General features: G+C 43.4%; 1 protein-coding gene and 1 long non-coding RNA gene across 2 annotated transcripts in view; one reads left to right on the top strand and one right to left on the bottom strand.

The window, feature by feature from the left end:
* Positions 1-25,000, top strand: part of LOC308663138 — an 861,733-nt gene that overhangs the window by 280,441 nt on the left and 556,292 nt on the right. The gene's annotated exons all lie outside the window — the stretch shown is intronic.
* Positions 1-25,000, bottom strand: part of LOXHD1 (lipoxygenase homology PLAT domains 1) — a gene marked incomplete at both ends in the record, with an annotated part of 233,602 nt that overhangs the window by 151,310 nt on the left and 57,292 nt on the right. The window contains 5 exons of the mRNA XM_081321186.1: positions 66-262; positions 4,320-4,396; positions 12,957-13,117; positions 14,990-15,144; positions 19,295-19,430. Coding sequence (XP_081177312.1) covers positions 66-262; positions 4,320-4,396; positions 12,957-13,117; positions 14,990-15,144; positions 19,295-19,430 — 726 coding nt within the window. The remainder of the gene's footprint in view (positions 1-65; positions 263-4,319; positions 4,397-12,956; positions 13,118-14,989; positions 15,145-19,294; positions 19,431-25,000) is intronic.

Raw genomic sequence — 25,000 nt, 5'->3', positions numbered from 1 at the left:
CATTTTCACTAAAACAAACCTGCAGTCAGTTCTTCCTCTGCATCATAATTTCAGATCTTTCTTACCTTCCCAATGTCCATTGTATCCAGAGTAAAGATATCTATCCGGCTGCGTTCAAAGTAATTTCCTAAGTCATTATCAGAAACTAGAAGAAACTCCTTTTTGGTGTCTGCCTTTTCACCATACAGCTTGATCAAAACCTTCGAATCTGAACTGGCTCCTGGGACATCTCCCGTCTTTATACTGATGTGATAACTGATATCTGTGAATACATTAACATTTGTACACAAGAGATAATAATAATAATAATAATAATAATAATAATAATAATAATAATAATAAGAAGAAGAAGAAGAAGAAGAAGAAGAAGAAGAAGAACAACAACAACAACAACAAACAACAACAACAACAACAACAACAATAATAATAATAATAATAATAATAATAATAATAATAAACCAGAGTCGAAGAAAAAGAACTGGAAAAAATTAAGAAATACCGCGACCTGGCCATCGAAACTGCACGATTATGGATGAAACGCGTAACAGTGATACCCATTGTCATCGGGGCAATGGGAACTATGTCCAAAAACTTTGCAAAACACATCAATAACTCCAGCAAAGCTACAAAAAACTGCGCTACTCAGAACATCTTACATTTTAAGGAGATACCTGGTTGATACCTAGGATGCTGGCAGCAACCCGTGTCAGCCATGAGTGCCAGTCAATTTGAGTCTTCAGTTGACTGAGTTTCATGTTTTATGAATAAAAGTTTTATAATAATAATAAAAAGTTGGAAGGGACCTTGGAGGTCTTCTAGTTCAACTCTCTGCTCAGGTAGGAGATGCTATTCCATTTCTGACAAATGGTTGTCCAATAATGAAGGAAAGAAGGGAGGGAGGGAGGGAGGGAGGGAAGAAGGAAGGAAGGAAGGAAGGAAGGAAGGAAGGAAGGAAGGAAGGAAGGAAGGAAGGAAGAATAGCAGAATAACAGAGTTGGAAGGGACCTTGGAGGTCATCTAGTCCAACCCCCTGCTCAGGCAGGAAACCCTATACCAGGGGTAGGCAACCTTGGCTCTTTTATGACTCGTGGACTTCAACTCCCAGAATTCCTGAGCCAGCCATGCTCAATTCTGGGAGTTGAAGTCCACAAGTCATAAAAGAGCCTAGGTTGCCTACCCCTGCCCTACACCATTTCAGACAAATGGCTGTCCAGTCTCTTCTTAAAAACTTCCAGTGTTGGAGCATTCACAACTTCTGGAGGCAGGTTGTTCCACTGGTTAATTGTTCTAACTGTCAGGAATCCTGATCATATCCTGCAAAAGTGTGAGTATTTTCTTCCAGGGATGATCAAAGCAGAGGGGGGGGGGAGAAACAAAGTTTGGGGGGAAACTCAAAAAAATCAGAAATGAAATTAAGCCTGAACTGTATGCCCAAACTGTAAGACTCCCGCTCTTTAAGAGAGCAAAGGATGAAAGTAAACTTAATGATGTAATTTAGGTGACATTATGAAACTTTTCCCCTATCTTTGTTATCAGCTGGATTCACTTCAGATATGGCAGGTTTAGTCTGGGTTTGTTTTTGAAGAGAAAGATATCTGTAACTATCCAGGCTGCTGAAAGGGGGGCAAAAATCTGTTCCATTACTATGGATGATCCATTCTATAAAGCAGGGATGATCAGCCCTGGCTATTTTAAGATTTGTGGACTTTAACTTCCAAAATTCTCCAGCCAGACATTATTAATCTCTGATGAGAAACTAATTTAGAAAATCTATAAATTTTTATTGAAATTGAAAATGGAAGATGAACAAGTTAAAGAAACAATGATAACGTGGGCAAAGAACTTTGGATATAATATAGAATTAGAAAAATGGCAAAACGTGTGGGAAAGGAATTATAAACTGACAATGTCAGCTTCTTACAAAGAAATTTATATAAAATGTTTTATAGATGGCATTTGCTTTCGGTTCTTGATATGAAGGAAGCAGTAAGACTATCGGGTTGAGAATCTTAGCACAATAAGAAACCAGCAAATTTTTATTTATTTTATTTTAATTTAATTTAATTTAATTAATATAAGAGAACAAACACATTTTGCCACAAGACCTGTTTGGATTGAATTCGATGGGGTTGTTTTTGCTCCCAGGATATCCGTAGGGATAAACGCTACCAGAAAAGATGTTTGGCTAGCATTTACTTTTCCACTTAATTTTTTTAAAAAAAATCTGGCTTCCTTTTTGGAATTGTAAGAAGATCACAAAGTCATTGCAGGAAACTCTGAAAGACAAAGACTGCTTAGAGCATTGTAAAAATGAGAGAGTGAGAGGTATTTTGTAAGTGCACTCTGAGGTCTTTCTGGAGAAAGGTTAATACAGCTTATCCCACTACGCATTGTTGCTCTTGTCAATCAAAAAAACTGCCCTTCCCCAAAAGAGGGGGTCCTAACTCGATTCAAACTGACAGCCAACACACCTGGAATTAACTAGGGGTCAGGGGTCTTCAAACATGGCCCTTTTATGACTGGTGGACTTCAACTCCCAGAATCCCTCAGCCAGTGTGCTTGGCTGAGGAATTCTGGGAGTTGAAGTCCACCAGTCATAAAAGGGCCAAGTTTGAAGAGCCCTGGTCTGAATCCAAGCCCGCAGTTTCATCAAAATGGCCGACTGAGGAATTCTGGGAGTTGAGCTCCACCAGTCATAAAAGGGCCAAGTCTGAAGACCCCTGGTCTGGATCCAAGCCCATAGTTTCATCAAAATGGCTGACTGAGGAATTCTGGGAGTTGAAGTCCACCAGTCATCAAAGGGCCAAGTTTGAAGACCCCTGCTATAGGTAGTCCTTGAACCTAAAATTTATGTTGCTAAGCGAGATGGTTGTTAAGTGAGTTTTGCCCCATTTGATGGTGTTTCTGACAATTGTGAAGTCAATCACTGCCCTTGTTAAGTTAGTAACATAGTTGTTAAGCGAATCTGGCTTCCCCATTCTGACTTTGCTTGTCGGAAGATTGCAAAAGGGGATCACAGGACCCCTGTGATTTAGGCGACCGTCATAAATATGAACCAGTTCATAAATATGAACCGTGGGGATCAAATGGTTGTGTGAAAAACGGTCGCATAGTAAGTCACCGTTTTCAGTGCCGTTGTGTAACTTCAAACGGTCACTTAACCAATGATTGTAAATCGAGGACCATCTGTGCTGCGGTTAGATCTGTTCTCCACAACACATTCAAAGACTAATTTTCCAAGCTAAAGTCTGAGAATATCAGGCTGGATATAGTATTTGTTTTTTGGGGGTGGGGGGTGGGGGGAATCTTAATGACCTCAGATTTGAAATTTATTTCTCGGTATGATGAGGTATTCATCTTTTACATGATGTTTATCCTCACACAACACACTAAATCCAGTTACTGAAATGAACCCGTTTGGGGGATTCATGCAATAGATCAAAGCAGGGAACAAATATACCACCCTCTGAGGCAACAAAATACTCAACACAGGTTCAGAGTAACAACAGAATAATAGGTTTGGGAAGGGAGCTTGGAGGTCATCTAGTCCAACCCCCTGCTCAGGCAGGAGACCCTATACCATTTCAGACAAATGGCTGTCCAGTCTCTTCTTAAAAACCTCCAGTGATGGAGCCACCCACAACCTCTGGTTAACTGTTGTGTCAGGAAATTTCTCCTTGGTTCTAGGTTGATTCTCTCCTTGCTTTTTTCCATGCATCGCTTCTTGTCTGCCTTCAGGCCCTTTGGAGAATAAATTGACCCCCTCTCCTTTGTGGCAGCCCCTCCGATATTAGAAGACTGCTGTCATGTCACCCCTAGTCCTTCTCTTCATTAAACCAGACATACCCAGTTCATACTGTGGAAAGAAAAATCTTCACCAGGGTGCAATGCAAGCCGGGAATAAACTACAACCTTCTTTCTAAAGCAGCCTCCATGTTGTTTATTCCTGGCTTGGACTGGAGCCTGGTGAAAATTACTAACCAAGCTTGTTTGAATACAGCCACTATATATATTTTTAAGTCAATTGATTAAGCACATTGGACGATATAGTCAGTATGTAATATGATGACAGTAACTATGCCGAACCCCACACATAGATAAGAAAATAAATAAATAAACCTCTGAAAGAATTTTTATCGTGAATTAAAAAACAACAACTGAGCAGTGGTGAACTCAACAGGATAGAAATGTCTGTTTTGCATCTGTTAGGGGATGTGATTCAGCCGACGGAAACGATAAAAATGTGTTTCTCGCAAAGTAGTAACACAAAAATGAAAAGCTCGGTCCCAGAAAGTCACGTGACCACAAAGCAAACTCACTTTCCAGCATAGACGATCTCCCATCTGGAATCAACTCTCGAACAATCTGGCCGTCGTCCTCATTTTTGTCAAGCCATCTGGTTAGTAAATAAAATGTAAGTTATCTGCTATTACTGATCAAATATCAGGAGGCTTCTTATAATTCTGGGAGGGACGGCGTTTAGTGAAGGGAAAGCAGTGTGTGTAGTTTTTTTTTAATCAGAGTCTAGAATAAAGAAACAGATTATTGGCATACTTGTAAAGGAAGTATCACACATTACAAAATTCAGACACACAGACTTTGAATTCCATTTTCTAATCAGCATTCTCTACTACTGTGTGTAGATTTACTAAAAACAAGAGAGGGGGGAGAAAAAAGGATTTCTAGCCAGTTAATGCCCTAATGATTTCAACTCATTAAAAAAAATTAATATTTCTGGTATGGAAGGTTGAGAACTGGCTTAAAAGTTTTTAAACGCACCTAACACCCTTTTATCTAATAACTCTTACCACCTTGTATTCCAGGTGCTCTTCTTTAATAAGGTAAAGGTAAAGGTTCCCCCGCACATGCATGCTAGTCGTTTCCAACTCTAGGGGCCGGTGCTCATCTCCGTTTCAAAGCCGAAGAGCCAGCGCTTGTCCGAGGACGTCTCCGTGGTCATGTGGCCGGCATGACTAGACGCCAAAGGCGCACGGAACGCTGTTCCCTTCCCACCGGAGTGGTCCCTATTTTTCTACTTGCATTTTTACGTGCTTTCGAACTGCTAGGTTGGCAGAAGCTGGGATGAGTAACAGGCGCTCACTCTGCTACGCGGCACTCGGGATTCGACCCGCCAAACTGCCAACATTCTGATCGACAAGCTCAGTGTCCTAACCCACTGAGCCACCGCGTCCCTTTAATACATGAAGTTAATTTTATACGGGGTTTAAAACCTGTTGTTTCGCTCCTGCGCTCATTTTGCTTCAACTCTAGACTTGATAAAAAAAAGAAATCAAGGCAAAAAACGTTCTTCCAAGTCAAGTTGAATCCTGTTGACTTCATTAGACAACAGCCTAGATCAGGGGTAGGCAACCTTGGCTCTTTTATGACTGGCGGACTTCAACTCCCAGAATTCCTGAGCCAGCCATGCTGAAGGGAAAGGAAGAGGTTTCCAAGCTGAGCCAGGCTGGCTCAGAAATTCTGGGAGTTGAAGTCCACCAGTCATAAAAGAGCCAAGTTTGCCTACCCCTGGCCTAGGCTGCTCGTCTCGCCTCGTGCTTCGAACCAACGCAATACGTAACAGTTACCTTAATGGTAGTTTGCAAATATAAGCATACAGTAATGCTGGAGGCAGGGGAAGTGGGTCACCACCCGAACAGAAACAGATTCCGTTTAAATCTTCTGTGCACTACTTAAAAGAAGACAGCTATTATGACTGCTCTAGATAAACAATGAGCAGGCCTTAGTAATTTATTCTGTCTGATGAGTGGCTTTGAATTTAGTGGAAACAAAATTTTGCCGGATAGTGTCAGTCATCTTAACTGATTTAGGAAAGTTTTTTTGTGTGTTTTTTTGTAAAAAAAAAGATATTTGTTGTTCAGATAAGATGGTTTACAGAAGCTTCCATAGATATTTTGTTGTTGTTGTTATTTTTCTTAGAGAAGACAGATCTATTTGAAGGAGGACCTACTTCATTGAAAAACATCTTTAAAAACTAAGATGACCCTCAGCTTATACGGGTGTCCTTGGTTATCTACAGAATTTTGGGAATAGTAAGGTAGCTTAGTCTATTTTTACAGTTAATCACCTACCCATAACAAGGAATTAAGACTTAGGAAAAATTTCAGAATATTTGAACTGCATTTGTAAATGCAAATGAGATATGAGAAAGACGCCAAAACCTATGGTTTTTATAAAGATCAGACAGTGCTTGACCGGATGCTATTGTCAACAGATGAAAAACTGATTAAGAAACCGTAGTTTTCTCTTAAATTTAAAGGTGGAAGAGGAACAAGTTAAAGAAACAATGATAACTTGGGCAAAAAAAACTTTGGGCACAATGTAGAGTTAGAAACATGGCAAAAGGTGTGGTAAAGAAACTAAACAATAACAAGGGCAGCTCCTTAGAAAGAAAATTTATATAAAATGTTTTATAGATGGCATTTAGCACCTGCAACACTAACAAAAATGTTTAAAAATATGTCTAGCAATTGTTGGAAAATGTAGACAAAAGCCAGGCACATATTACCCCCTTTGGTGGACATGCCCTAAAGCAAAAAAAAAAAAATCTGGTGAAAAATACATATGTGGTTAGAGAAAATGTTAGGAAAACATGTAGACTATAATTGGGAACTATTTCTTTCAGGTATAATTTCAGAAAACTACGATAAAGAATGTGTATATTTAATATTACGTTTACTAACAGCAGTGAGAATTACATTTGCTCAACATTGGAAAAATGAAGAAACACCAACAGCAGAAGATATAATTAAGAAAATTCTGGATTGTGCAGAAATGGATAGATACGAAGTTAGAAGAAAAAAAAAGGCATGGAAGATTATTTCAGCCTATGATTACCGTGGGGAAATCTATTATAGGCAGAAAGTGAGAAAGAGTCCGAGGGAACAATGGCTGCTGAAACTGACAGAATTTGTTGAGATGGCCAAACGGACTTCTTTGATTAGAGAAAGATGATTATTGACATTCATCAGTGATTGGAAACCTCTTATGGATCTTATTGCATAAAAAAAAAGAGAAGGCGTTTGTGAGTTATGATTTTAAAAAGTAGAAAGAACAGGTTATTGAAAGGAGGGAATTACAAAGTCCAGGGGGAGGGCGTTCTCTGTGGGCACGCCAGACCTGTGGAATCGTTTACCAGTGGAGATCCGGATGGCTCCCGACCTTCGCTCCTTCCGACGTGACCTAAAAACATATTTATTTGAACAAGCCGGCCTGGTCTGATGGGTTTAGGGGTGTTTTAACGTTTTGTATTAATCTATTTAATTGGGCTATTGTATTTAATATTTCTTGAAGACCTACCTGTTTGAACAGGCCGGCCTGGCCTGATGGGGGATGCGTTGGGGTTTTTATTGGGGATTTTTTACATTTTTCTACTGTTTTTAGTTTGGGCTCGTGTTTAATTCTCTTTTTAATTTTTGTAATTTGTATTTTTATATATGCCCTGTTCACCGCCCTGAGTCCTTCGGGAGAAGGGCGGTATACAAATATAATAAACTTAAACTTAAACTTTTAATTTTTATATATTGTATTTTATTGTATTGCCCTGTACACCGCCCTGAGTCCTTCGGGAGAAGGGCGGTATAAAAATTACATTATTATTATTATTATTATCTTAGGCAAATTGGGTTATAATTTTATACCTAACTACCAAAAGTTTGGAAGCCATTTTCTTTGTATTTCTTCATATGTATTCTCTTCTCTTCTCTTCTCTTTTTTTTTCTATCACCATTTTCTCTTTTCCTCTCAGTTTACTATATTTTAATGTACTTATCAGACATGTAAAATCATTTAATAAAAGTATTTTAAAAATTAAAAAAGGAAGTTGAAAGATGTAGACAAGGGGGGGGGGCAGGGTCCGACCTTGGCAACTTTAAAACCTGTGGACTTCAACTCCCAAAATTCCCCAATCCACCATACTGACTTGGGAATTCTGGGAGTTGAAGTCCAAAGTCTTAAAAGCTCCCATGGTTGGACACCCATAATATATAGACCATAGTACTTGAAGATCAATTCGATACCATTTAAACAACTACAGACGAGGGCAATTAACATGATTGTTTAAGCAATGGCATTTTTTGTCTTCCACTGAAAATTAATACTGATGTGTGAACTAGCATAAAGAAAAAAATCACGGCAGAAGGATCGTAATTTAATTAAGGCTGATCATTCTTGGCTAAAGCAAGTGATAGACCTTATGTCAAAAATAAAAATGAATCTTCTGTATTCTAGAAACAAAACCAATAATAAGCGCAGATGTGTTAACAAATAGAATAGAATATCAGAGTTGGAAGGGAACTTGGAGATCTTCTAGTCCAACCCCCTGCTCAGGCAGGAGACCCTATACCATTTCAGACAAATGGCTGTCTGGTCTCTTCTTAAAAACTTCCAGTGTTGGAGCATTCACCACTTCTGGAGGCAGGTTGTTCCACTGGTTAATTGCTCTCACTGTCAGGAAGTTTCTCCTTAGTTCTAGGTTGCTTCTCTCCTTGATGAGTTTCCATCCGTTGCTTCTTGTCCTGCTTTCAGGTGCTTTGGAGAATAGCTTGACTCCCTCTTCTTTGGGCAGCCCCTGAGATACTGGAACACTGCTGTCATGTCACCCCTTGTCCTTCTCTTCATTAGACTAGACATCCCCAATTCCAGCAACCGTTCCTTGTATGTTTATCGTCCAGTCCCCTCATTGTCTTTGTTGCTAATAATTTCATACTGAGTGAATGGCATCAAAATGTTCTTTGTTAAACACTGAACGTTTTGTCTAAACAGTTTGTCATGCCATTGTAGCGGAATATCCACTGAGGAACATTGGACAATTGGACATACAATTCTCTGGTCATCCTTGACTGGAGATCCTGAAGGCATGTTTAAAAAGCATTTCACATGGTGACAAAAGGGACAACGAGGAAGGAACTTAAAGCAGGAGGCATATTACCTGGCCATCTTCATAGCAAATGTCATTGAGTTGTACAGGTTGCAAAATGCCATTGTATAGATTATTATTTTTTAGGATGGAGATTAGTTGCTAGCCTTGAAGGAAATGAACAGAAATGTAATTATAGGAATGTCCAAGGGGTTGCATGGAATCTTATAATAATCATCAGTGAATATTATTGTCTCAATTGAGGGTCCTCTAAGTATGTCAGTGATCCTCTCCCACAATCCTGAGCTGTGGATATTAAGGTATTAAGGAATACTTTGAATCTTGACAATCTACCTATAACATTCCTTTGAAGAACTAGTTACTGGTTGATATAGCTCTACTGCAATAAAATAACTTCAGAGTCATTATTTGATAATATATGATATGATTTTTACCATATTGCTTTGATCATTCTTGACAACCTTGCATCAATCAACTGATCAAATCCCATTAGTCCAGGGGTCTTCAAACTTGGCCCTTTTATGACTTGTGGACTTCAACTCCCAGAATTCCTCAGCCAGGCATGCTAACTGAGGAATCCTGGAAGTCTACCAGTCATAAAAGGGCCAGGTTTGAAGGCCCCTGGTCTGCATCCAAGCCCCCAGTTTCATCAAAATGGCCGACTGAGGAATTCTGGGAGTTGAAGTCCACCAGTCATAAAAGGGCCAGGTTTGAAGACCCCTGGTCTGGATCCAAGCCCCCAGTTTCATCAAAATGGCTGACTGAGGAATTCTGGGAGTTGAAGTCCACCAGTCATAAAAGGGCCAGGTTTGAAGACCCCTGGTCTGGATCCAAGCCCCCAGTTTCATCAAAATGGCTGACTGAGGAATACTGGGAGTTGAAGTCTACCAGTCATAAAAGGGCCAAGTTTGAAGGCCCCTGGTCTGGATCCAAGCCCCCAGTTTCATCAAAATGGCTGACTGAGGAATTCTCGGAGTTGAAGTCCACCAGTCATAAAAGGGCCAAGTTTGAAGACCCCTGCTTTAGTCCAATCAAGTAGAGTGGTACCTCAATACTCATCATTAATTGATTCCATGAGATGGAATGAATACGAAAAATGATGAGTACCGAATAAATTTTGCCCAGAAGGTACAAAGTAGTGAATCACAAGGCAGCCAACATTGACAAGTTCTAGCTTGTGCATTGAGTACCAAACAAACAATGAGTACTAGGAGAAAATTTTCATGTCAAAATACTTTAAGTACCAAATTCAGTGAATTTCAAAGCCGTTGAGTACCTCTGTATTCAGTTCTGAATATTAATGGAAACGGTGTCAAGAATAATACATTTTTCATGGAATGTCCACCATCTCACATGGAATAAATATATCTTCTTTTCATCCTTTTTTCAAACAGAGACCATTTTCCAATTGAATGATTCTCAATTCAAATGAAACCTAGGGCCAGTGCTTTTTTTGTAAGAAAAAAGGTGCCAGAACTCACATCTTGTTAATCTTTTATTTAAAAAGTTATATATTCAGTTCTTAGCAGGACCGGTGGTTGAGAAGTAATTAGCATTTTTTTTTTAAATTTTGGGGTCACACTAAAAATTTTAAAAAGATTTTCAATTCACCAACATTTTTTAAAAATAAAGAAAATATTTACCTTTCGCACGTAGTCAATTACTGTACACACACACATGTCAGTTGTGTAATGAAACATAACAGTCGCCGCCCGCAGTAAGCACCCAGTGCGCGACCACATGACCAATCACAAGCCGTGCAGCGCCATCACAACCAGCGTGAAGTACACATGCATTGGACTTGACACACAAGCAGTCCGCATGCACCGTTTTAATGATTTTGCCGCCGAGCTGCTACGTTTGACAGGGAGATTCAAGTCCATGTGGACCAAACATCAAATTTTCAAAAGTTATTTCTAAAACTTGGAAAAATCCATCGAAAAAAGGTGCCGGAACTCTATTCCGGTGTGTTCTATGACAAAAAAAACATTGCTTAGGACTATTCTCCACAAAAATGCTGCCTTCACCAGCATAGTTGTGGTAGGTTCAGCCATGTTCAAAGTCAAGGTGTCACATCGTTGTGGATCTAAATTAAACTTTTCAAAACCATGAAAGATACGGATGTCTCCTTGACCAGCAGGCCTGGAATGAGTTTTATCCGAAATCTACAGGTCATGGAGATGTCTACTTTCCTTGTAGAATGGAGGATGCAGTTGGCTTGCACCTTGGTCTTTTCTGAGGAGAACACAATGCAACCTACAAGCAGAAGGCAGCCATGTTGATGGAGAACTGCAGGTGTCCCCATGAGTTGGCTGCTTCCTCTGCAGGCTATCATGCGATTGTAATCTAGAAGGCTGAGATAATGGAGGTACGAGGATAGCAAAGACCTTTTTTCCTCAGAGGCAGCCATCTCCACCAAAAAAGGATGATGGTGAGTTGATGCTGCCGGCATCAACTTCCCATCGTCCTGTGCGCTCCCACAGGGAGGGCCTTCTTAGGGTACCGGCGGTGAAGGATTGCCGGCGGGTGACTCCCAGAGAGAGGGCCTTCTCTGTGGGTGCGCCTGCCCTTTGGAACCAACTTCCTATGGAACTTAGGACTGCCCCTGACCTCCGTTCATTCCGCCGGGACCTGAAAACTTGGCTCTTTGAGCTGTCGGGTCTAGACTGAGGGGTTTTAATTGGGTATTAATGCTTTAACTTTTTAAATTTTGGGCTTTAATTTAATTGTTTTAAATTTTTTTAACTTTTGTATGGTATGATTTTAATTGCCTTGTAAACTGCCCTGAGTCCTACGGGAATAGGGCAGTATATAAGTCAATAATAATAATAATAATAATAATAATAATAATAATAATAATAATAATAATAATAATAATAATAATAATAATAATAATGAAATCCATTGTTCCTCTTATGCACATGGGAAAAATGGCAGCAGATCCGTATTTTCTCATCTCTCCAAACCATAAAGATGGCCCCAGTTTGGTCGAGTGATTAAGGCACTGGGCTAGAAAGCGGGAGACTGTTAGGTCGAGTCCCGCTTTAGCCACAAAAGCCAGCCGCGTGATCTTGGGCCAGTTCCTCTCTCTGAGCCCAACCCACCTCACAAGATTGTTGCTGTGGGGAAAATAGGAGGATGTGTTTCTTCTCTTGGGTTGTTTGTAAAAACAATAAAGGGGGGGGGGAGGGTTTGATCAAAAACATCCCGACAGAACCGCTTCAAAAGTTCTTGGGTGCGTCTAGCGGTGTGCGGGCGAGCATTGTACCGTGAACCAACAGGAGGAGAAGAAAAGGACTGTGGGGTCCTTAGTGCTCTCCAAGCCTGGTGGCTTTCTTGCAGATGTTTCATTGCCCAGATTAGGTAACATCCTCACTGCTAAAAAGGAGTGGGGTTTACAGGGAGGAGGAGGAGGAGGAGGAGGAGGAGGAGGAGGAGGAGGAGGAGGAGGAGGAGGAAAAAAGGACTGTGGGGTCCTTGGTGCTCTCTGAGCTTGGTCGTTTCTTGCAGACGTTTCATGATCCATACTAGGTAACAACATCAATGCTAGGAGGGAGTGGGCTTTGCTCTCTGTTTATGTACAAATATAAGAGAAGAAACCCCTTCTAGCACTGATGAGGTTACCTAGTTGGGTAATGAAACATCTTCAAGAAAACAACCCAGCTCAGAGAGTACCAATTCCCCACAATCCTTCCTCCTCTTCCTCTTCCATGATTCCACAAGCCAATCTCCCTTCTAACACTGATAAAGTTACTTAGCTGGGTCATGAAACGTCAGCAAGAAAACACCCAAACTCGGGTAGCACCAAGGACCCCATAGTTCTCCTCCTCCTCTCCACAAATCTCACTCCCTTCCAGCACTGATGATGTTACCTAGTTGGGTCATGAAACGCCTGCAAGGAAACCACCCAGCTCAGAGACCCCTCAAATAAGGGTCTCCAGCGGCATAACCCAAGGGGCTATGGAGCGGCCAGCAGACGTTAAGGCCAAAGATTACCCCAAAGTCTTGGAGATTTGGTTGAGCAGCCTATTACCTGAGAAGATCCCAATTGGTGCTATACCTGTAGCATGGGAATTCTTGAGCCTCGCTTTCTGGTTGTCCATCTTCCCTCACTATCACTTTGGCAAGGTGCCAGCCACTGCTTCCTCCTTTGCCGTCATGCCCTATTCTCACCCTGCTCACCTGCTTCAGGTTGACTGCTTCGATGATGAATTCATCAGCCTGGATGGATGGAAGGAAGAAAGAAAGAAAAGAGAGAGAAAGAAAGAAAGAAGAAAGAAAAGGAAGGAAGGAAGATAAAGAAAGAGGAAGGAAAGGAAGGAAGGAAGGAAGGAAGGAAGGAAGGAAGGAAGAAAGGAAGGAAGGAAGGAAGGAAGGAAGGAAGGAAGGAAGGAAGGAAAGAGAAAGAAAAGAGAGAGAGAGGAAAAGAAAAGAAGAAAAGAAGGAAGAAAGATAAAGAAAGAAAAGAAAGAGAGAGAGGGAGGAAGGAAGGAAGGAAAGAAAGAGAAAAGAGAAAAGAAGGAAGGAAGATAAAGAAAAAGAAAAGAATGAGAGAGAGAGAGGAAGGAAAGAAAGAAAGAAAGAAAGAAAGAAAGAAAGAAAGAAAGAAAGAGGTATAACAACAACAACAACAACAATAATAATAGAGTTTGGAAGGGACCTTGGAGGTCATCTAGTCCAACCCTGTCTGTTGCTAAGCGAGACAGTTGTTAAGTGGGTTTTGCCCCATTTTACGACTTAAGTGGATCACTGCAGTTGATAAGTTAGTCACACGGCTGTTAAGTGAATCTGGCTTCCCCCATTGACTTTGCTTGTCAGAAGGTCACAAAAGGGGATCACCTGACACACACACCCGCCCCGGAGGCTGCAACCGTCATAAGTACACGCCAGTTGCCGAGCATCTGAATTTTTGATCATGTGACCCTAGGATGCTGCAATGATTATGTGAGAAACGGTCAAAGGTTCCATTGTAACTTTGGACAGTCGCTAAGGGAACAGTTGTGAGCCAAGGATTATCTGTAGAAAACTGGCCGCCAGGTAAATAAAATAAAATAAAATATAAGGCTGGCTATTCCATGCATTTTCACAGCAGCCAAACAATTGGAAGGAGGGGAGGCCTGCTGCGCGGTAAGAAGCACAGAAAGCCATCCCGGGGAGAATTTAAAAATGCCTCCTGGGGCTGCCCTAAGTACCGCGGAAACAAGTTCCCCTCCCTTCTTTGCTTGTCAGGGGTCAACCCAACGTCCCACAGGTTGTTTTCCGATGTGTGTCTTCCGCACAGCAGAAATTACAGTCCAATTGTTATTTCCAAGGTGAAGGCTCCCTTGGGACGACTGGATATTCTCAGGGTCATTTGAAACATCTGCAAACAAGCCACTCAGACCTCTGGCGGGAACGAGGGGACCCTCCCTCCTGTGGGAAATGTGCAACGAGGGGGAAAGGGGGGAGGGAGAGAGAGGGAGGGAAATAGAGAGAGGGAGGGAGAGGGAGGGAGAGAGAAAAAGAGGGAGAGAGAGGGAAGGAAAGAGAGGGAGGGAGAGAGGGAGGGAGGGAGAGAGAAAAAGCGAGAGAGAGGGAGGGAAAGAGAAGGAGGGAGAGGGAGGGAGGGAGGGAGAAAAAGAGGGAGGGAGAGGGAGGGAAAGAAAGGGAGGGAGGGAGAGACAGGGAGAGGGAGGGAGAGAGAAAAAGAGGGAGAGGGAGGGAGAGAGAGGGAGAGGGAGGGAGGGAGAAAAACAGGGAGAGAGAGGGAGGGAGAGAGAGGGAGAGGGAGGGAGAGGGAGGGAGAGAGAAAAAGAGGGAGAGAGGGAGGGAAAGAGAGAGGGAGGGAGAGGGAGGGAGGGAGGGAAGGAAAGAGAGGGAGGGAGAGGGAGGGAGGGAGAAAAAGAGGGAGAGAGAGGGAAAGAGGGAGGGAGAAAAAGAGGGAGAGGGAGGGAGAGGGAGGGAGAAAGAAAAAGAGGGAGAGAGAGGGAGGGAAAGAAAGAGAGGGAGGGAAAGAGAAGGAGAGAGGGGGGGAGGGAGGGAACACGGAAGAGAGGGAGGGAGGAAGAGAGGCAGGAAGAGAGACGGGGAGGGGAGGGAGAGAGATTGACTTACACTGCCTTTCTCAAACTTATTCACAGTGTTCACACTATTCTGGAGCACCCGGTCCCCCGTGTCTCCGTGCTGCCCGATGAGGCAAGCAAACACATTGGCATCGGTCCCGCTTCCGCTCACCGTCCCGGTGCAGACGGTCACTCGGTATTTGATCACTGCAAAGGAAGAGGTCCACCAATGAAGTCGAGCATCTTGAGATGGCATGCAAGTCTGCTGTCTCTACCTCTCCAGAATAAATTCTTTTTCCTCTTCTTCTATGTCAGTCTCCAATTTTCCCCCATAATACCACTGACAGAGAGAGGTGTGTGTGTGTGTGTGTGTGAGAGAGAGAGAGAGAGAGAGAGAGAGAGGGAGGGAGGGAGGGAGGGAGGGAGGGAGGGAGAGAGGGAGGGAGGGAGGGAGGGAGAGAGAGGCAGAGAAGCCCAATGTCTTTTAGTAAACTTACATGGCTAAAAATAGGATATTTCCAGTCCTATTTTAAGACCTTCCCAGTCCTCACGTTCATTCACATGATTAAAGACAATGCAGATAGTCCTCAGCTTACGACCACAGTTGTTTAGTTAGTAACACGGCTGTTAAGTGAATCTGGCTTCCCCCACTGACTTTGCTTGACAGAAGGTTGCAAAAGGGGATCGCGTGACTCTGGGACGGCGCGGCCATGATAAATATGAGACCGTTGCCAAGCGTCTCAGTTTTGATCGTGCAACCCTGGGGATTGATGCAACAGTCGTAAGTGTCCAATGGCACTTTTTTCAGTGGCGTTGTAACTTCCAGCGGTCACTGAATGAACTCTTTTAAGTCAAGGACTCCCTGCATTATAATAATAATAATAAAGTTAGAAGGGACCTTGGAGGTCATCTAGTCCAACCCCCTGCTCAGGCAGGAAACCCTATACCATTTTGGACAAGTGGCTGTCCAGTGTCTTCTTAAAAACTTCCAGTGTTGGAGCATTCACTACTTTTAGAGGCAGGTTGTTCCACTGGTTAATTGTTCTAACTGTCAGGAAATTTCTCCTTAATTCCAAGTTGCTTCTCTCCTTGGTTAGTTTCCATCCATTGCTTTCTTGTCCTGCTTTCAGGTGCTTTGGAGAACAGCTTGACTCCCTCTTCTTTGGGGCAGCCCCTGAGATATTGGAACACTGCTATCGTGTCCCCCTTCGTCCTTCTCTTCATTAAACTAGACATACCCAATTATGTCAACAATTATTGGAGTTGTTACACCCGAAAATATTTATCTGAAGATTATTGAGGAAAGTTGGGGAAATCTCTTATCCCTTTAACTACAGTTTTAACCACATTTGCAATTTTTTAAAGCAGGGACTGAAACCAGGATCTGAACAAGGGATGAAAATTCAAGTAAATTGGAAAATCCACACTGATCCTGTTGTTGGACTATGGGCATCTCTCATTCTTAATCGAAGCTCTAGGTGACAAGCAAGGGTGCAGGGACGTTTGATAAGATAAGATAAGGTAAGGTAAGGTGAGGTGAGGTGAGATGAGGTGAGGTAATGTGAGGTGAGGTGAGATGTGATGAGGTGAGGTAAGATGAGATGAGATAAAGTAAGGTGAGGTGAGGTGAGGTAATGTGAGGTGAGGTGAGATGAGATGAGATGAGGTGAGGTGAGGTAAGGTAAGGTAAGGTAAGGTAAGGTAAAATAAGATAAGATGAAGTGAGGTGAGGTAAGATAAGATAAGGTAAGGTAAGGTGAGGTGAGATGAGATGAGGTAAGGTAAGGTAAGATAAGATAAGGTAAGATGAGATAAGGTAAGACGAGACCTGACAAGATAAGATAACCTTTATTGTCATTTTTACTGTGGGCACAAAGGCACACATCAAAAATGAAATTTAGTTGCCCGCTGCCAAAGTGAAACACATACATGACACACACCTAACCATACTATAAACACATATGTATAGACCCACATCCCACATAACAAATAAATATTACATACTGTCCATCTTGAATATATAACAGAAGGAGGAAGCTTGAGAGTTCACAAGGTTAATGCAGTATGGAATGAAACTATGCGCCAAACATAAAGACGCATCCATTCACCCTTCAAAGTGTGGGAGGACAGCACACACACACACACACACACCTCCCCAGAGAAAGAAATATTTGGGGGAATATTAAGAAGCAGAATACTATATTTCCCAAAGGAATAGAGTAATGGAGAAAGAAAATCTTTAAAGACAAAAGCCAGCCCCCAGAAACCAGCTCCAGCCCCTCTCTCCCAGGCAGAGGCCAGCTTTGTAGAAATGCAGATGTGATAATCCATTCAGGAAGGTTGGAGCCAGGAAGCTAGAAGCTGATGAGATTAGGAAGACAAAGACCCCTAAAATCTACACGCCTCCCACCCAAACTCATGACCTTTAGGACATAATAGAATTAACCCACCCCCATCAGAATAGCAGAAAGGCACACTGTAGCTCAGGTCAAAGTTCATGCCAGAGGAACAGGAAACAACCTCAAAAGCCCAAGGAGGTATAAAAACCCACGGCTCCCAGCTCCGTGTGGTCAGCTCCCCAGAGCCTCATGTCTTGTGGTTCTGCTCTTCAATAAACTACAACCTTCTTTCTAAAGCAGCCTCCATTTTGTTTATTCCCGGCTTGGACTGGACCCTGACGAAGATTTTTCTTTCTACACAACCAATATCTCTCCTATTTTACAAACCGGAATGGTTAACTTCCCCCGTGTTCCACCCGTTATGGAGCTACGCAGCTCCAGTCTTAAAAACTGAAATAAAACTTCCCCTTTCTGAAAGTTGGTGCCCGATTGAGGAGCGTGCATCGGTCCTCACCGTCAGCCACTTCACAGAGTGGATTAAAAATAACCTTCATCAAAGGCTGGCTGACACTTTAATCATAACATTTGCGATTGTAATCGTTCCAACAACATCTCGGGAAAGTTGCCCTCTGCATACAGATCAATGGGCAGGTTGGTGCAGCCAGGGACAGCTGGGGTAAACGTGCGCCAACTTTTCAAGCGCAAATAAAAAGCACTCCAGCAAAACAGTCACTTGTCTGAGATGGTCTAGGTCAGTGATGGCGAACCTTTTAGAAATTGAGTACCCAAACTACAACCCAAAACCCACTTATGTATGGTCGGGTGCCAGGTGGGAGTGGCCCATTGGGTGGGCGTGGCTGTGGTGGTAACAGACGGCTGGGTGGGACTAAAAAGTTCAATCAATCAATTCCAACTTTGCGAGATCTTTTTTTTCCCTGCGAGGTTGAAATGGATTGATTGATTGAAACTTCTTTTTTTTTTTGCACACGGCAGTGGAGGCCTAAAGAGAAAAGGTTTTATAAAGCCCAGCTGAAGGCTTAAGGCTGGGGCGATGGCATGTGTGCCCACAAAGAGGGCTCTGCGTGCCACCGGTGGCATGCATGCCATACGTTCGCCACCACGGGTATAGGTCCTCCTGCTTGAAAGGGGGGGCTGGACTAGAAGACCTTCAAGGTCCCTTCCAGCTCTATTCTATTGACTATTCACTAGACCAAAACTGAGCATGTCAGCTTTGGGTGACCTTGTCCTATCCCAGGGGTAGGCAACCTTGGCTCTTTTATGACTCATGGACTTCAACTCCCAGAATTCCTGGCCCCTGGCACATCCCTTTCCCCTTTTCACACCCAAAGAGAAACATCAAAGTTGAGAAAGAGCAAAAGTAGAGGAAATACATCCACAAGCCCCCCCCTGTCACCCCTCCCATTAGAATGGCAGAGCCCTGAAAAGAAACATTGGAGGGGTTTCTGACCCGTCACTAACTGAAGGATCGTAAGTCAAGGACTACCCGTAATATTTTAATGTTGGCTTGTTTTAATCTTTTCATTATTTTTCACCTGCTTTTATTATCGTTTGTAAGCTGCCCAGTGTCCCCTAGTAGGGGAGATGGGCAACGTAGAAATTGAATGAATGAATGAATGAATGTGTTAGGTATTGGGCTCAATTGTAATACCACGTGGTTAGCTGGAGTAGCTAACGGCTCTCCAGCAACCCAGACTCCAGGTCTCCAGTGCTGCTATTGGCTGTCCCTAGGCAGCAATGGTTGCTTTAAACCTATTGGCTGCCGCCTAGGGGCTAGGCTATAAATTGCTGCTAGTTGCAGCCCAATTCCCAGTTCAGATCCTGCAAGCAATAAACCATGAGCTTTGTTGAACTCACTTGCCTTGTCTCCTTTCCTGCGCGAAGAACCCGCTACATAACAGAATGAATCTCATTAGCAGAACACCAAGCCAGGGAAGAAATCTTCAACATTGCTTAAACCAGCCATTAACCACTTCTCGTTCTTCCCCCATTCTTCTCACCTGGCATCACTTCGGCCACCAGTGGTCCTTCTGCTGCCAGCTCCCGTACAATCTCATTGTCATCCTCGTTGATATCTAGCCACCGGCCACAGTTGAAGGTATACTTCTCTTTGGTCAGGGTTTTCAAAAGAGTGACCTTAAATGGTTCAAGACCCCCCCAAAAAATTATGCCAGAATGACTACCCAATGGTATATCGGGTGTCAAAGGCGAGAAATCAGGCTGTTCACAGGAATATAAAGGTTTATTGCAGGCTTAAGCTCTCCACAAGAATCTGATCTACTAAGGGTCAAAGAAAATATAGGCAGTAGATAAGAGCTAATGTCAAGGATGAAACTTTGGCAGCTACGTGCCTCTGCATTTCAACTTGCTTTTAGATTATGGGGGAGGAGGTGTTACTTTAAAGTGGGTAGATCAGACATGTCAAACACAAGGCCCGGGGGCCGGATCCGGCCCGCGAAGCCATCCTGGAAACAGTGAGGGAACGGCCCCCACTGCCTTGGCCCTGGCCCAGAGACCCTCCTTCTGCCAGAGACCCTCAGATCTGTCCCACTCCTGCCCAGGCCCCCATAGGCACCCTTGATGCGAACGATGTAGAGCTGGCCATGCCCACCCAGTAGGCCATATGCACTCTAGCCATGCCCACCCAGTAGGCCACGCCCACCCTGGCCATACCCACCCGGCCCCCTGAGGGCAACCACAATGCTGATGCGGCCCTCAATGAAATTGAGTTTGACACCCCTGGGGTAGATGGAGAAATGAAACTTCTTCAGTTCAGCTGCAGACAGTGGGAGCCTGAAGCCTTGTCAAGGACACCAGAATGGGTGTGGATTTGAAGCAGACAGTTCCCATAACAAAATGGAAATAACAACAACAACAACAACAACAACAACAACAACAACAACAACAATAATAATAATAATAATAATAATAATAATAATAATAATAATAATAATAATAATAATAATAATAGAGTTGGAAGGGACTTTGGAGGTCTTCTAGTCCAACCCCCTGCTCAGGCAGGAAACCCTAGACCAGGGCTTTTCAACCTTTTCACCCATTGTACCACTTTTAGGATATGGCAACATCCGAGGACCACCCGTTGCCTAGCAAGGTGTCAAAAACTTGATGACCCCCCCAAAAAGGAAAAAAGTTATAAACTACAGGTAGTCCTCAACTTACAACAGTTCGGTTAGTGACTGTTTGAAGTTACAATGGCACTGAAAAAAGTGCCGCCCAAGCCACAGCCGAGCAAGACACCTGCCTGCCCGCCCGGCGGCGCTCTTCCTCCTGTCTGAGGTTTCCATTGTTGTGAGCATTTCTGTTGAGGATTGGCAGCGGGGGTGGGGTGGGGGGGTGTTTGGCTTTTATTCACCCACCCCCCGGCTGGGTGGTTGCAGCCGGTTTCGGTCACTTCACATGACCCTGGGACACTGGGACACTGTGACCGTCATAAATGTGAATCAGTTGCCAAGCATCTGAATGTAAACCACAAGACCCTGGAGATGCTGCAACATTCCAGCTGATCGGTGCTTCTTCTGGGCTCAGCAAAAGCGCCAGGATCAGCGCTGAGCTCCAGCTGGATCCTGGCGCTGATCCTGGCGCTTCTGCTGAGCCCCGACAGCCCTGTAGCTCCATCCATCTCTCCCTCAGGCTTGTGCGGTCTTGCCACCAGTTCAGCTCATTCCCCTCCCCCGCTCCCACTTTTCTAGGATGGTCGCGTACCACCTGCCAGGTGCCAATGTACCACAGGCGGTACCCGTACCACTGGTTGAAAAGCCCTGCCCTATAACATTTCAGACAAATGGCTGTCCAGTCTCTTCTTTAAAACTTCCAGTGTTGGAGCATTCACAGCTTCTGGAGGCAGGTGGTTCCACTGGTTAATTGTTCTCACTGCCAGGAAATTTCTCCTTAGTTCCAGGTTGCTTCTCTCCTTGATTACTTTCCATCCGTTGCTTCTTGTCCTGCCTTCAAGTGCTTTGGAGAATAGCTTGACTCCCTCTTCTTTGGGGCAGACCCTGAGATACTGTAAGGCTGCTATCATGTCACCCCTCACCCTTCTCTTCATTAAACTAGACATGCCCAATTCCAGCAACCGTTCCCTATATGTTTTAGCCTCCAGTCCCCCAATCATCTTTGTTGCTCTTCTCTGTACTCTTTCTAGAGTCTCAACCTCTTTTTTGCATCATGGTGACCAAAACTGGATGCCCTATTTCAAGGGTGGCCTCACCAAGGCCACACTTGTTGATATGAATTACGCAAGACGTTGGCGTTTTGGCTGGGAACTATTGTTTAAGTCTATGAATTGGGGTTGGAACCTCAGAGTTAGTTTTTTCTTCAACTTAACCAAGCTGTGTCTTCAATAAACAGTAAGCCTTTTGGAAACTCAATGAAACTGGAGTTTTATTTGGATTCCTGAGCTGGATGTTGACAGTCAGTGGAAATCAAGGTGGGCTGGATTGCTGGGGTTGATCCATGCATATCTAAATTCGAAACACTGTATTATTAAATATATAAACACTGTATTGTGCCACACCAGGCTTCCGAAGTCTGTACCCTACAACAGAATTATTCTACCTTTGTAGAGTTATGTCAGGGATCCACATTTTCAAACAATTGCCAAGGTCTGTTAAGGTAAAGGTAAAGGTTCCCCCGCACACGTGTGCTAGTCGTTTCCGACTCTAGGGGCCGGTGCTCATCTCCGTTTCAAAGCCGAAGAGCCAGCGCTTGTCCGAGGACGTCTCCGTGGTCATGTGGCTGGCATGACTAGACGCCAAAGGCACACGGAACGCTGTTACCTTCCCACCGTAGTGGTCCCTATTTTTCTACTTGCATTTTTTACGTGCTTTCGAACTGCTAGGTTGGCAGAAGCTGGGACGAGTAACAGGTGCTCACTCTGTTATGCGGCACTCGGGATTTGACCCGCCAAACTGCCAACCTTCTGATCGACAAGCTCAGCGTCCTAACCCACTGAGCCACCGCGTCTGTTAATACAGTATAAATAATCCTCGACGTATGACTGCATCTGAGCCCCAAATTTCTCTTGTTAAGCAAGACATTTGTTAAGTGAATTTTGCCCTGTTTTTACGATCTTTCTCACCACAGCTGTTAAGTGAATCAATGCAGCGGTTAAGTTAGTAGCATGGTTGTTAAGTGAATCTGGCTTCCCCCGTTGACTTTGCTGGTCAGAAGGTTGAAAAAAGGGACATCCCCCTCGGGACGCTGCAACCGTCATAAATATGAGTGCATTGCCAAGCGTCTGAATTTTGGTCATCTGACCGTGGGGGTGCTGCTGGTCGTAAGTGTGAAAAATGGTCATGGGTTACTTTTTTCTGGCCTGTTGTAACTTCAAACAGTCGCTAAATGAACTGTTGTAAGTCAATGACTACCTGTAGTGCATATTCTGTAGTTAATAGAATAGAATAGAGCTGGAAGGGACCTTGGAGGTCTTCTAGTCTAGCCCCCTGTTCAAGCAGGAGAACCTATACCATCTCAGAGAAGTGACTGTCCAATCTCTACCTCCAGGGATGGAGCACCCAGTATTTCAGGTGGCAAGCTGTTCCACTGGTTAATTGTCCTCACAGTCAGGAAGTTTCTTCCCGACAGTGAGGACAATTAACCGGTGGAACAGTTTGCCACAAGAAATTCCAGATTGCTTCTCTCTTTGGTCAGTTTCTAACCATTGTTTCTCGTCCTTGCCCTCTGGGGCTTTGGAGAATAATGTGTTCTCCTCTTCTTTGTGGCAGCCCCTCAAATACTGGAACGCTGCTATCATGTCTCCCCTATTTCTTCTTTTCTTTAGACTAGCCAAACCCAAGTCCCGCAGCTGTTTTTCGTATGTTTTAGCCTCCAGGCCTTGGATCATCTTAGTTGCCCTTCTCTGAATTTTTTCCAAACTCTCAACATCTTTTTTGTGATATGGTGATCAAAATTATAATAAATGTCACAGGAAATTTAATGGCCAGGTAGTTGGAGAAGATTGACATAAACAAACTATTATGAGAAGGGAGGACTCACTGAAGAAGAGCCTAATGCTGGGAAAGGTTGAGGGCAAGAGAAGAAGGGGACGACAGAGAATGAGGTGGCTGGATGGGGTCACTGAAGCAGTAGGCGTGAGCTTAAATGGACTCCAGAAGATGGTAGAGGACAGGAAGGCCTGGAGGAATGTTGTCCATGGGGTCGCGATGGGTCGGACACGACTTCGCAGCTAACAACAACAAATATCAATTAAATATAAACATGAATAAAAAATGGAGTGGACGTGAATTGGGGAAACTTAGCAAAATATCCCTTCTAAAACGGGTTAACATTCTCTTCCGTTAAGGGAAAACCTGAAATCTGTGGTATTTAAACTGTTTGCACTTCAGATATATTTAAGACGTTTATGTCATCTGTCCAATAAATCAGAACTTCCTTTCAGTTGGCCCAGGCTAGAAGCTCACATCTGGATAAACGTATAGGATTACATCTGTGAGGTTTTTAATCTCAAGACATTTAACTAGACAGCAGTTTACATGCCCCTAGAGGGATTATTTCGGGGTAGACGTGCTTAAGACCAAGCTGGGAATGGTTCCAGTTCATGAATCGGCAAAACATGGCATCCTTGTTAATAATATTCTGGATGGGGAAAGAAAAGAGGAGTCCCAAAGTCTTCCAAAAGGCAACTTTTCTTTCTTGGTTTTTCCTTGAAGACATTTCTCTTCCTCATCCAAGAGGCTTCTTCAGTTCTAACCAAATGGGGGAGGATCGAAGGATCGATATCCCTTTGCAGTCGTCTGGTCATTAGTGCTCTTAGCAGGCATATAAATCCTTTCAATCTCCACCATTCCGCCGGAACTAAAGAAGCTTCCTGGATGAGAAGTGAGACGTCTTCAAAGAAAACCAGTTGCCTGTCAACGCTGCTAACATTGAATGTTCTTGCTTGACAAGAGATGAAGAAGCAGCCATTTCATATGTTAAACTTGTGTATTGCTTTAAGAGATAGGGTTAAGGTTGGGAGGAGGAAGATTGTACCTCAAGGCCGTCTGAAATTAAAGAAGATAAGAACTTGGCAGGTTGTCTAACGGAAGAGAAACTAATTCTTTAAATTAATTGGAGAATGTGATTAATGACAAAATTAGAAAGGTGGAGAATTGTGTTTTAATATATTGTGCAAGGGGGCGGAGATTTCAGATTCCAGCTTCCTTCGAGCAAGCATTTGCCGGTGTATTAGGCTGAATACGTGGAAGTCAAATAACACCAAATAATTTTTTTAAAAAAGTACAGGCAGTCCTCAACTTAAAACTGAGCCCCAAACTCCTGTTACTAAGCAAGACAATTATCACAGGAGTTTTGCTTGCCTCAGTCCTTAAGTAAACCACTGCAGTTAAATTAAATTAAATTAGTCACACGGCTGTTAAATAAATCTGACTTTCTCCCCCCCCCCCCAATTGACTTTGCTTCTCAGAAGGTCACAAAAGGGGATAATGTGAACCCCGGGGGACACTGCACCCATCGTAGATACGAGTCAGTTGCCAAGCGCCTGAATTCTGATCACAGATGTAAGTGTGCAAACAGTCATAAGTTAAATTTTTCAGTGCTGTGGTCACTTAGAACAGCCACTAAGTGAATGGTTAAGTTAAAGACTTAACCTGTAGGACTTCCGTCTGCAAACCCCTTTATCACTTTTGCTGCTCCTGCTAACATTTCTTCCCATTTGGGCAACTGCT

The sequence above is a fragment of the Vipera berus genome (assembly GCF_964194415.1).
Source record: "Vipera berus genome assembly, chromosome: 2".
Taxonomy (NCBI): domain Eukaryota; kingdom Metazoa; phylum Chordata; class Lepidosauria; order Squamata; family Viperidae; genus Vipera; species Vipera berus.
Note: the sequence above shows the minus strand (reverse complement) of the source record. Positions and strands in the feature narration are given on the sequence as shown.